The 13,774-nt window shown below is 38.8% G+C and overlaps 1 protein-coding gene across 3 annotated transcripts in view; it reads right to left on the bottom strand.

The window, feature by feature from the left end:
• Nucleotides 1–13,774, bottom strand: part of soga1 (suppressor of glucose, autophagy associated 1) — a 109,752-nt gene that overhangs the window by 21,761 nt on the left and 74,217 nt on the right. For all 3 annotated transcript variants that reach the window (XM_015398307.1, XM_015398305.1, XM_015398304.1), the window contains exons 5-8: nt 9,104–9,166; nt 3,419–3,586; nt 2,680–2,833; nt 1,016–1,568 (exon numbers count right to left, since the gene is read on the bottom strand). In XM_015398307.1, coding sequence (XP_015253793.1) covers nt 1,016–1,568; nt 2,680–2,833; nt 3,419–3,586; nt 9,104–9,166 — 938 coding nt within the window. The remainder of the gene's footprint in view (nt 1–1,015; nt 1,569–2,679; nt 2,834–3,418; nt 3,587–9,103; nt 9,167–13,774) is intronic.

The raw sequence follows: 13,774 nt of genomic DNA on the forward strand, positions 1-13,774 counted from the left end.
CTCTTTGTTCCTAGATCAGAAGATGTTAAGAGAAAAAGGTGTTCTCATAACAAATATTTCTTAACAAGATATTTGAACCTTGTCCTTTAGATGGCTCAAGTAGTGCCAGCTTTCTAATGGAGTTTTGTTTGTTTTTAAGATTTCTTATGATTCTACTGACAAATGTCTGTAGAAAACAACATTGGTTAATCATTGCTATGTAAATCTCAATTGTTAATGTTGCGCCGAAGCCATTTTTTTTGGCCCCGATACAGATACCTGGCTGTGCAGTATCGGCCGATACCAATACGATACCGATACAATCTGTTTGAAATTGATGTGTGTGTGTATATATATGAATAACTGCATACTACTTGGATGTAAAATAATTGCCATCATGGCTTTGTCAAGCTGCTGCCTACCTTTGTGAAGCAGGAAACAGACTAATACAAAGTGAATCCAGTAGAACTTTTTATTGCCTACCTGGAATGAGTGACAATAATTGAATAAACTTATGGCTCTCAAAATGGTATCCGTGCCCTCTTTGTTGGTACCCACCGATACCGATACCACCATTTTAGTGCTGGATCGGGGCCCCGCCCGATACTGGTATCGGTATTGGTGCAACACTAATTGTTATCTAAAAATGTGGGACTTTAAATTCCACTGCCAGTAGCTTTGTCTTGATGGCAAAATGTCAAAAAGCCTTTTATTGTGTCTTAAGAGCTGCTATTTATAGAGACACAGTAGAATGAAGGGACAATATTGCTGAAAGAGGAGTTGCAAAAATAAATCTTTATTCCAAAAAAGTTAAAAAACAATCAACTGGACTTTGTTTCCCAGTTTGAAGCATTTTGCTTCCCATCCAGGAAGCTTTTTTAATGCAAAATGAAATGACATTGTATTGAAAAGGCTTCCTGGATGAGATGCGAAACCTCTTCAAACTTGGTAACAAAGTCTAGTGGTTTGTTTTTTTTACTTTTGTGCAATGACTATGACCTGCATGATGAACAAAAACAAAAATATCTTCATGTACCTGAGAGGGAGACACTCGGCTGAGTCTCCTGCTTCTGCATCTGTTTCTAAAGCCAGTCTTAATGAGGAGGATGAGGAGGAAGGAGCGTGATAAGAGGCGAGATCGCAGCGCTGCAGGTTGGACAGCAGTACGCGGTTCTCATACTGCAGTTTCTTCATTTTGCCGCTCATCTCTCCGATCTGAAGCCTCGCCAGCTTCAGCTCCTCTTCGGGGGTCGGAGTGTCGGTGCTGATGAGCACAGCCCCGTCCTGCACCGAGTCATTCAGCAGACCGTCGGTCAGAGACATCAGTGACTCGGAGGATAGGGTGGAGGTTGCAGGTGGGAGCTCAGATTTATAACGATTTATCTCATTCATCAGGAGTTTGTTCTGTTCCTCCATCTCAATCAGAGATCGTCTCAGCAGCTCAGCTTCCTCCTCCACAAACTGGAGGTGCCTCTGGAGCTCCATAACGTTTTCAGATGAGGCGCCTCCACCAAGCACCACGGCCCCTCCTGTTAGGCCAAGCCCTCCCCCCTGACCACCACCAACACCAGAAAGCTCTTGAGGGCCGTCTAGGAATAAAGACACAGAGTCATATGTTTAGAAAATAAAGTGAAAAAAAAAGTGAAATACCACGGTTGCAACTGGGGCTAACGTGGTCAATGATGGAGAATACAAGAGTCCAAATCAGGCAAACTGGAACGCTATCAGCTCAGAAAATATGTTACTCTGACTTCTTAGTAGCTGGAGTACACTTAGCCAAAGTAAACTAAATGAAACTAAGTTAGGGTGAGTAGGGTAAGTTGAGGTAAGTTAGGGTAGGCTAAAGCTAAGCTAGCCAAATGAAACTAAGTTAGGTTAAATGAAACTAAGTTAGGGTGAGTAGGGTAAGTTGAGGTAAATTAGGGTAGGCTAAAACTAAGCTACGGTAAGTTAGCTAAACTAAACTGAATGAAACTAAGTTAGGGTGAGTAGGGTAAGTTGAGGTAAATTAGGGTAGGCTAAAACTAAGCTACGGTAAGTTAGCTAAACTAAACTGAATGACACTAATTTAGGGTGAGTAGGGTAAGTTGAGGTAAATTAGGTTAGGCTAAAGCTAAGCTACAGTAATCTAGCTAAGCCAATACAATCATCCTTGGTCACTAGATGAACAGATATATCCCGGAATGCTTTCCAAGGAGAGCTCTCCTTGCAAAGCATCATGGGATTTATTGTCACAGCCGCTTACTGTCGCCTATGACAAAGAACACAAAGTCTACTATATAGTCCCCGCTCTATATAGTGATTGAGAGATTTAGGGCTTAGGGCGGATGTTCAACAAATTATTTGATTCTGTAAAATCTTAAAGCTAATGCCTAGATAAAGCCAAAGCAATACTGGCTAAAGCCATGACTGTTTTTCATCCTCCATTTACATAATAAAAACTGAAAAAAAAGATAACTTACATAATCGCAGTTTAAACAAAAAGGAAAAATTTCTTGACAAATGAAACAAATATTAACAATGGAATGCACTATTGAACGCATGGCCGGGGTGATGCTGGAACAAGATAATATTAACCAAAAATATGGGCTGGCTGGTGTGTTAATTTATCTCTAATCTGTAGATCCCTTCTACCAAATATCCTGCCAACATGTGAACTATCATCCCTGGTAAACAGTAAAGAGCTGGAAGACTAGCTACCTTGACTGCCCTTCATTTCGTCCATCTCTGCTCGGAGGCCCCTGTTCTCGACCTCCAGCTCCACGATGCGTCGACTCAGCAGGTTGGCCTCCTCCTCCACTAGCTTTAGATGAACTCTGACCTCAGCTTCTCGAGTGTGCGGAGAGTCAGCAACCTGAGAGAAGTCAAACACGATAAACAGCTGCCTTCAGCATCGTGACACATTTCATCTCTAAATCTTTCAGCTCGACTTTGTCCTGTTAAAACCTTTTTAAGACGGCAAAAAAATAAGTATCCAAACCTGTTGCCTGCATGGATGTCTTTAAAGTTTTTAAAGAAAGTTAAATGTTTATCCACTCACACTGCTAAAAGCAAATAAAATTGTTATGAACGACAGGTGAAACGTCTTCTAGAAAACACGTCCAGTTGCATAAACTGAACTATTCAAGCTTGACCATGACCTGGACTACTGACAATCTTCACAATTGTAATGAAATGGTAAGAAAAATCTATTTGATGAAAGAAGTTTGATTTTAACTTTATAGAGTTTTCGTGTTTTTTTAAGCAATGCAGGTTTCCTTGTAAGTTTTTTTTTTCCATGTATCTCCACCAAAAGTCAAATCCCTAAATGAGCCACTTGATTATTTCCTCTGGATTAGGAATTTACAATCCCAAATGCTAAATGTTTATCTCATATGGTCGCTCTCTGTGTTGGAGGCTATATCTAGCAACCTTTAAATGGTCGTGCCAATCCTCTTACCTCCTCCACAGTGAGTGAGGTGTTGATGTCTCCATATAGCGATCTGTACTTGGCCAGCTCCTCCTTCATGGCCTCGCTGTCCTTCACCAACTTGGTCAGCTTTTTGCACATCAGGGCTGACTCCTCTTTGGCAAAGTGGAGCTGACACTTCAGGTCTGAATTGTCCTCCTGGAGCGAGAGGGAAAGAAAAGGACTGAGTGGATTAAGGCACGGAGAAGCTATGTTCCCTAGAGATTGCAAAGAGCGACTTACTACTCAGATTGTTTTTTTGTTTGTTCTAGTTGTACGTGTAATGAATCATGAACATAAATAAACTCAAAATAAGTCATTACACACCTATGTTAATTGTTTTTAATCTTTTAAAAGCCCGTGAAATGTCATCAAAGTTGAGAAACCCCCTCTTCTGTAAAGACATGAGCAACTTAAAGTGAGAAAGGCGCTCAGTTTTTAGAGGTTAGACGGGGAGGAACAGAGAACCTGACAGCACAGATATACACAAGTCAGTGAAAGCTGAGCAAACACCCGACCATGCATAGCAAAGAGAAAAAACAAGCTGACCAATCAGATCACTTCAAGCAGGGCTGCTCCAATTCATGTCTTCAAAATTTAAAACTGACAAAATAAAGTCCTGAGGTGTAGAACATGACAGCCGAATCATCGGTGCTTTTAAAACTGCGCCTGTGTTTTCACATCATGATGGGCAAGACATCAGAGAAACTATGCGAACTTCAAATAAGATATATCCAAAGCCTCCTTTTGACAAACATGTGGAGTGAAACCACTAAATGCTGAGGTCAGAGTCATGCTGTGGTTGTATCTTGGCTGATTTAAAGGAATAAAAAGCTCTTAGAGAGCAGAGAAACATCAGCAAACATATTCATTAGTGGTTTCCAGCAGACGTCATTTATCATCTGCTCAGGATATTTCCTACCTTCCTGACTGGAAGAACAACAAAGTGCTTAGAAAAAAGTAGAGGCAAAACTTTGCATTTCCTGATAATAAGCATTAATGGATGTAAAATAAAAAAAGGATAAATGACCGGTATATTTTCCACAGACCCTATGCAAACATGTTCAAACTCAATTGATAAAAGAATACTTACATCTTAATGTATTAATAAAAGGGAGTTTACGTGTGAAACCAAGAGAAAAGAGTTGTTTAATGAAACAATTTTGGAAAGCCTTTCTTTTATTTTTAAAATAATTTTCTAAGGAATCATAAACATGCTGACGCAGGAAGGTTCATGGAGACACACACATGCTTGTGCAATGTTTTATACTAGCTTTGACAAGCAATGATCTACAGCATTGTTTCTCAAACTGTGACACAATAACCAGTGTCGGTGCCTTAGTTGTGCTCAGAATGTGTTTTTATTGTTTAATTTACATCTGAGGTAGAAACTTGGATCTGGGGATGACATCAATTACACTTTAACATTGTTAAAGTTTACTCTAATAGTTTAAAACATTTGTTAAGATTCAGTAAGTCCAATTTTAAAAGTTTATTATGATTGTAAAGAACAGGCAATAGTTTGATTTCAGACCAAAGCAGTATGCGCCAATCATTGGTCTTCATAGTGTTTACTTAGTCATTTTTGCACCTGAGAAGAGGTTTTGCAATGACCTCATAAACGTTGTTTCAGTTGATCTTTGAAACGTTCTTCTTTCTTAAAGGAATAGTACACCCAAAACATGATTAGCCTTCATTTTCTACTCACCCCCATGCTGAACAACACTCTGGAGTACTTTTTTGATATCTCAAATGCATCTGGAGATCTGGGAGGCTTCTTGCTGTCTGCTGACATTCAAATAATGGAGGTCTATGGTGCCCGAGACAGAAAGGTCCATAAAAGTCCACAAAAAACGTGTCAATATTCCTCCATACTGCTCGTCCAATGTATTCCAAGTGTCCTGAGTGGGTAGCGTCCATAATTTACTCGAAACGAAGTCATTTAGAATGTTTTTAGAGCATAAACAGTAGTGTATAGGATTTCCTAAAAGCGCGTGCCTGCGAGTTCACAACGCTACGGAAGCTGGCAGACCAAACCAGACGAAAGTGCGCATTCAGCTCGGCAAAGAACTCATGCTCTTCCTCAACACTGAAGTCCTCAGACATTTTTCTTTCGTTGTTTCTTTCTTTGCACTGGTAAACAGCACATTTCTTCTTCTACACTTGCATTATCAGCAGAGCAGACGCTGAATGCGCACTTTCATCTGGTTTGGTCTGCCGCGGTTTCCGTAGACTCGTGAATGGAGGAATATTGACACGTTTTTTGTGGACGTTTATGGACCTTTCTGCCTCGGGCGCCATAGACCTCCATTATTTGAATGTCAGCAGACAGCAAGAAGCCTCCCAGATCTCCAGATGCATTTGAGATATCAAAAAAGTACTCCAGAGTGTTGTTCAGCATGGGGGTGAGTAGAAAATGAAGGCTAATCATGTTTTGGGTGTACTATTCCTTTAAGCCAGGGATACAACGTGCAATATTTTGCCGTTTTCCGGCCAATTCTCTACTCGTGTGAGAATTATTTGGATTGGGCTGAGTTCAGTCTGCGTCGTGTTGTACACGGGGGGTAATGAGGGGTGATCAGCCTCTCACTACCACCTCCCATCAGGAATCGTAAGGTCGGTAGATAATCAAACATGTTTGAAATTCAGTCGGCCATCGTGAGATGTTTGTGGACAAATCCTGCTGTTGAAGCAGAGCTACGAGCATTTACAAGCCAAATTATCGGAACCTCTCTCACCGCGCATGTTCAAACAAGGGAGTTCTTCTTTTTCTTATTCTTCTTCCAGATTGACAGGTCCGATCAACTCCATCTCTCCACGCTGAGTTCAACGTGTGGTTTTCAGATGTGCAGTGTAAGAACATAAATTGTGAGCTGTGAACTTTAAAACCCTGTTGTTCCTTTGCACAGTTTGAGCTGTAGCTGAGTACAATGATTGAAAGTATGGTACAGCATATGCCCGGCTTTAATTTAATCAGGGACACCTTGTATGGAACCAGAGTGAGCCACAGCAGAAATTCATAAGGTCCCAGTGTGTGATTAGGCCCCTTTAAAGTCCATGTTGATGGGGAGAAAACATCTGTGTTCTGGCACACAGATTTAACTTCAATGGAAATTATTTGTTGTTACATTTTCCAACTAGTAAAAACAACCAAACAATTAAACCAATTTTTTTTTAACACGCAAGAATATTCTAATGTGTTTTTTTATCTTTTTTTTTAGGGGATTTGTGAAATAAGGTAAAAACCAATCAGCATTTTTAGCCTGTTTTATTATTCTTTATCATACATAAGTGTGCGGTTACCATAATACCCCAAAAATAATAATACAATTTTAGTCATAAATAAATTTTTTTCTCATTCTAAACTCTCCACCCTTCTTACAGCTGACCTCAGGTGACCGTGTGTTCACATTCCCCAGAAGCAGCTCTGCGGCTGTGTTTGTTTTACTGCCTGTGGAGCGACTCCAACCACATTAGACGGAGTGAGGGGAGCTGAATTTACAGCCATTTATGGTATGTGGTCTGGAAGAGGGAGCCAAGCCACGTCTTTACAACAAATTGGAGACATTGTTGTAGAGATTTACCTGAATTCTGTTTCTTGTTTTTTTTTACCCTGATACATAAGTGCTGTTTTAATCAGTTTAGCATAGCTAAACCCTGAAGCAATCTGCAGAATATGGAACAGATGTGTAAAGAAAATTCATTGTTATCCCTGACACCAAAACAAATTAAAAATGTATATGCATAGAGACTTGCATATGTATCATAATGCAAGATGGAAAAATAAACAAACAGAAGCTAAACGATCTGTATAGATTTGTGTTTAATTTCCAGTAGAAAAAGGGGTCAAACATGCAGGATTTCTGATTGTGTGAAAGTTAGGATGTGTAGCTGGAAACATCCAAAAAGGAGGCATCTTAAAAAACAAAAACAAGTCTGTAAGCTCATTTATATGAACCTGCTTCTTTTGAGCCAAATAGTTTGTGATTGTTTTTTTATTTGCATTTGAGAATTGCTTAGTTTACCTGCTCAGGGTTTAGCGTATATGAAAAGATTTTACTGTCCTAAATCATATTAGAATAAATAAATAAGAATCTATAAGTAAAGATGCATCACTATCCGTGTTTGTGAGTGATTGAGGTAAATTAACTGATGACAGATCAAATGTTTCTGCAGCCAGTGATGCCTTGGTCCTAACAGGCTGCGCTCTGAAGATGACTCAAAGTAATCTACTTTCACATTCACAGAGGTGGCAAACACTAAATCTAATAAATAATGAGTGAAAGAAGGTTCTAAAAAACACCAGTATTTTTTCTTGAGCAACGTCAGCCTTTTCTGTTCATCAATCATGGAGAGTTTAGCCTTCAGCCTAACCTACAGCTACACCAAAAGCGCATTTTCATTTCATTAATTTTAAGAGTCTAATTCGGTTAAAACCAGATGTGAAACGAATATCAATATTTTGGAAATCCCATAGTTAAGGAAAGGTTTATATATTTAAAAATATTCTAACAGTGGTCATCTCTTGTATAAAATGCAAAGCTGCCCCCCACCTCCCCCTCCTGTTGTCAGGATTAATAGTTTATAAAATAGATTACCAGACATGTGTAACACCGACTGGAATCAATTGCTCCCAAATCAATGATCAATTGCACAAGGCTTCTTAGGCTTATGTAAAAGTAGATTTTATAATTTAGATTTGATCTTAATTTGGACCCATCTGGTATTAATTAGAGCAAAGAAAAACACTTTCACTAACATTGTGTTAAATGTGAATAACAACTTGTAAATGCTAATCTGTGAAAGAAGATGCTGCAGTCCGTTTTAGTTTGTTTGTATTTAGTGACTCACAGATAGGCATCGTACTCATTTTAGCACTTTGAAATCATAACTATTTAACGTTAACACTTTTTCATTTTTTTCCAAAAGGAGAAAACAGATATAATTAAAATATTTTACAAATAAAAGAGAAACAGTCTAATGTCTAAAAGAGAAATTGTAATCTGCTAAAATTGGAAATTAGAAAATAGATATATTTTTAAAAAGGATTAACCCGTTGAATATATCTTTTTAATTCTTCTGCGAGATATATTTACTTCATTGCAAACCCCTAATGTATGACCTATAATCCAAAATAAATACAGATTTATAGATCATTTGTCTTTGAGATTTTTCTTTCTTTTGTTAAAATCATCAAATTAACAGATAAATATTTAAAAATGTGAATAATCAATGACTTTTACTCTACTGAACAGCTTTAAAGTCAAAGCATTCAGGCTGAAGAACCCTATGTGTCAATAGGGAGATAAATCAGACGCATTAGGAGCAGTTTAAACAACAAACTGTGGGTCATGTTTGATTTTATCTGAACTAAAATCTATCTTTTTAAAGTTTGCCTTGTTCTAACAGATCAGTTGTAGTGACGGTCAGTGTTCACCAGAAACCTCTGTCTGGTGATCAGAATGGAGGATAATGAAGCCTTGGTGATTCCTTTGTGGAAACTGATTTACTTCTTTCTCACTTTTCTCTGGCTTCATGGTGGATCAATGTCCACCGCTCTCTGGGTTTAAGCCTCTTTGGCTGCCGGGACAGCGGTTTGATTCTCCTATCGATTGGTCAAACCCGTCAAAAGGACCCCGCCCGTGTGTGTATGTTGATATCCTGGTAATGGCTTACCTGGGGAGCAGGCTTCTTGTCCAGTTTGTTGCTGGTTCGTACTGCTCTTTTCTTCTGGGAGTTCTGCAGCAGAGACAGAAAGACATTCTCATTAGCAACATGTTGCATCTCTTCGATTCACAAGTAACAGATCTGTCTGAAAGAAAAATAAAGTACTGAGAGCGACTAAAGCATTCAGGCTTTTTCATTACAGACTAATGCTAATGTTTCAACATAAATATCTCTTTGCTTGTTTATCTAATTCAGTTTATCTATTTTCATAAGCAAACTGCAGCCTCCAAAGTCAAACAATATTTATCTCTATGTCTGGATAAGTTTCCCACCTACACCTTTTCTCTCAACGAGTTCACAACTTAGTTATTTGATTTGATTTTTTTTATTTTTTATTTTTCTAGTTATTTGATTTTAAAGGAAAAAAAAACTGCAAACTTTATTTCAGGCTGAATCAGGCCCCTCTAGAGGACCAATTAGACATTTTGAGAATGGTGCTCAGTGACAGACATATTAGACTGAAGCTGAACATTTAATAAGGGTTAAATTATGAAGGTAAAGAGTTTAAAAGAGAAGAAAGAGTGATGAAAGTGAGCGATTCATATATCATACAAGAGTTCATGCAACTTCATTAGCAACTTAAAAATCTTGCTTGCTAAAAAATAGAGATATTTATGGTGCCCAAAAGGTTTGAATTCTATTTTAAAAGAGGCCAAAGAAATGATGAAAGCTGGATCTCCAACGTCATATTGAAAAAGTGATGGTATCTGCAGTGATTAACTATTTATTTTCCCCTCCTATCAGTTTCTACCTCATTAAATCAGAGACACACAAAGTATTGGTGAGCATGTTTGCTGTTCATTTATGTCCAGCTTTGGATCTCCCTGTAACAGCAGAGGTTAAGGTTGTCTGAAGTCACATGTTCTGATCTCTATACAGTAATTTGTTTCAACGGAAGATGGCCGTTTGAGTAACATAGAGCATTTAGCGCTGAAAAGCTGGAACGCTCGACTAAGTGATCTCCAAAGAAGAAATGCCCCCTTTGCTTTTATCCAATTCAAAACGTCTCTGCTTTTAACAAGAAAGCAAATCACCCAGAGAAACAAAAGCTTTGCTATTCTCAGATAAGTCCTGGATAAGATGTCATTGCTATGGTGATGCCCATGGTGATCCTGATGACTGCTGGAGCTCTGATAAGAGCGTTGACCTGCAGCACGGAGGTAAGAACTAAAGAGACTCTAAACCACGCATCATCAGCTCATCTGAGCATCTGCACTGCCCAGTGAATCAGACCCTCATCAATCATCATCCCTCCTCTTAACCAGCGAAAACCAGACCTTTATCATGCAGACACACGCAGAGAAGACTCAGCAATACAAGAACCCAAGCTTATCAGGCTCAGCCCGTTTCCATGGAAACAAGCTACTCTCCGTCTCTCCCTTGCCGTCACTCTTGCTCTCTGGAGCAGATCAGCAACAACAAAGGAAAGCATGGAGATCGGGATGGGAGGGTACATGAAAAGGAAGGCCAGCAGCTGTTAGAATTAAAATGTAAATAAAGATATAAAGTTAAGAAAAACAAAACTGCTTCACCAAAACAAGCTGTGCTTTTTCTTTATTTTTGTATTTTCCATCGTATTGAGATAAACGGCGTTCCTAAACCCACACAGGATCTATTAGCCTAATTCTCCATCTTCTCTTTCTCCTTCACCACCTCATCCATTTGTCGTACTTAAGGTCGCTTTCCAACCACTTAATTGTCCATCTAGCACTGTGGTGTTCTGATCTGCACCCATTGAAACGAACCCACTCTGAAACCAGGGTGTCAGGGGGCAAACGGGCTATTAGTGGCTCCAAACCGATCAATAGGAGCCCAATGATAATGGAACCATCGATTCTGTCTGCATCAGCCTGGGAACTAACTGAAACCTGCTGTTGGACGTGTTAGTAGAGACACCAACATGTTTATTTAGGCAAAGTCTTCACAGCCTGGATTTAAGGCATTTTTTCTTGGGAGCAAAAATCTTAAAGTGTGGTATCAAAAAAAAAAAGTACAAATAAAAACTTTCACTCCAAATCAAAGCTGCTAAATTCTCTGTACATCTTATTCTTTTGGTTTTATAAGTTACAATATTTAAGCACAAAAATGTAGTATTATCTTTCTTCTCAGTCATTTGAGGACTGATTTTCAGTCAAACCTTGAAAGCAGACCCAAAAGTCCCAAACAGAAATATTTACATCTGCTCCATATTTTTCTGCAGATAGTCCCAGAGATTCCCCATTGGATTCAGGTCTGATCTTTGACTAGGCCATTTTAAAACACATTTGCTTTCAATGTTTTAACTCCAGTTTAGGTCTTTTGCTGCCTCAACATGTTTTCTTCCAGAAGTGCCCAATATTTATCTTCACTGACCTCCCAATCAGCTTAATACAGCCTCCATTTTTTTCCCCACGGCATGATGCTGCCACCACCATGTGTCATGGTCAGTTAAATAAGTTCACAGTAATGTGCAGCAGAGCACCTTTTGCCACATGTTAGTAGATACTTCGATCTGTTACATCCTGTCTAAAACATTTACAATAGAAAGATGGAAAGAAACATAAATATTTCAATTTTTCTTTTGTATTTTTTACTCACACACAAAAAAAAAATCACGTATCTAACACTAAAAATCCTTAAAACAATGTTTTTTTTCTTTCTATGTTTCAGAAGCGCCCTTTCATAAATAATATGCACACCCAATGCTAAAAGTGTACTGGGATCTATTCATTATTGATCACATAGAGGCGCAGAGAGCCCTGTCTCTGAGACCGCAGATCTACAGTTACACTGCGGATAAGATATCAAGCTGAATTACGTGCTTTCTGATAAGATATTTAACAGCTTCTGACACTCCTTCCTCTTTGCTATACCAGCCCCGATGGATCATCTATTGGACTCTAACTATTACAGCAGAGGTGATGATAGAAGGAGAGGGTTGGCAATACATGCATGAAAAGGACTGAAGCTGCGGTTAGAATGAAAATAGATGGAGAAAAAAGGCCTGTGGGGGAAAAGAAGTAGAAAAAAATGACAGAGTGAGAAAAAGATTGAATTTCTCTGTCATGAGGGAAGAAATGCAGCAGTGAGGAATCCCCTCCCTCCAATCTCATCTGATCTGCAGCTCAACCAGCCGTAACGCAGAGAGGAGAGCAGGGCAGGGATCAAACAAACTGAAGGACCAACAGAGACACCAGGAGGGCAGAGAAACGTGTTGGTAGGGGGTCATACCAAGACATGGACAAAGGAGAAAAAGCAATGCAGAAAAAACATTCAAAGGACTTCTGCAGGCTAATTACTCAACATAAAGAAAAAGATTCATGCATCGACACAAACCAGCACCAAAAAATAAAATAAAAAAGAAATCATTCAAGCAGTCCAACCATGAAGGAAATACGGGGGAAATGAAATCCCCAACTTATGCTTTTCAGGAACATACTTAGAACTGTCCAAGTGATTTGTGTCTTTTCAGGTACAAATGTGACAGACCGAAATAAAAGATTACTGAAGAGAGAGCCGAGTTACGAGTCGTCTCTTTGGGAGTGGGATGAGAGATGAGCATCAGAGCGACAGAGAGGAAGCAGAGGGGAGATCAGAACTGATTTCATTATACAAACACCTCAAGCAACCAGGCATGAAATCCAGAGAGTATCTGACGTCTAAATTAGACTGTTAGGTGAGGGCTCTAATTTCATTTCTTTCTTCTTTATGGATGTAAAAGTAATCACACCAAAACATTTTATGATGTTACAACCACAAACTTGACCTTTCATTGGATTGAATGTAATAGATCTAAGCAAAAATAGTTTATAATTGTTAAAGTGAAAATTAAATGATTAAGTTTTTCTGTACAAGATCAAATCTGAAAAGTGTGGCATGTATTTTTTTTTGTATCACCTTAAGTCGGGCATACACTGTGCAATATTTTCAATCATTGTACTCAGCTACAGCTCAAACTGTACAATGAAACAGCAGGGTTTAAAAGTTCACAGCTTAGGATGCATTTTGCGTGGCTTGACGCTCTGATGCGACCTTAAGACAGCCGACTGACTTTAAAAAATGTTTGATTTTCTCCCCACCTCACAATTCCTGATCGGGAGGGGGTCGTGAGAGACTTATCCCCCTCGTTATCCCCTGTACACAACACGAAGCACACAACTGGAGAATCGACCCAAAAAGAGCTAATAATGGTACAGTGTATGCCTGGCTTAAGTTTGCTGAATTTAGCTGTGTGTGTTTACCTGCTTTTCATGTGTAGAGAGAGAAATGTGTGTCCGTTCTTCATTGTAAAATGGAAGTAAATTAAATTTGGGAAAAAAAGTATCTGGGAACATGAAACTTTTATGTCTTGAATTTAACTGGATAAAAAATCTGATTTACAGTAAACAACTCAAGCCAAAAAGTCTTTTAGGTGCAAAATCAAATAATCTAATCATGACATGTGTTTACATGCACTGCGCTTTATTCAGTTCAGAAGCCTATTAGTATGTGTTTGTATGAGTTTTCAAATCACAGATGACACTCAAGATGTATAAATTCCCCCCAGAAAATGCTGAATTGTGTTGGTTTCAAACACCCAACACTTAAGACATTATTGCCATAACTAAGCTGCAAGTTTAATGGGAGCTGTTTTCTGCCTGT

Source organism: Cyprinodon variegatus, unplaced genomic scaffold (assembly GCF_000732505.1).
Source record: "Cyprinodon variegatus isolate N-32 unplaced genomic scaffold, C_variegatus-1.0 Scaffold925, whole genome shotgun sequence".
NCBI lineage: Eukaryota > Metazoa > Chordata > Actinopteri > Cyprinodontiformes > Cyprinodontidae > Cyprinodon > Cyprinodon variegatus.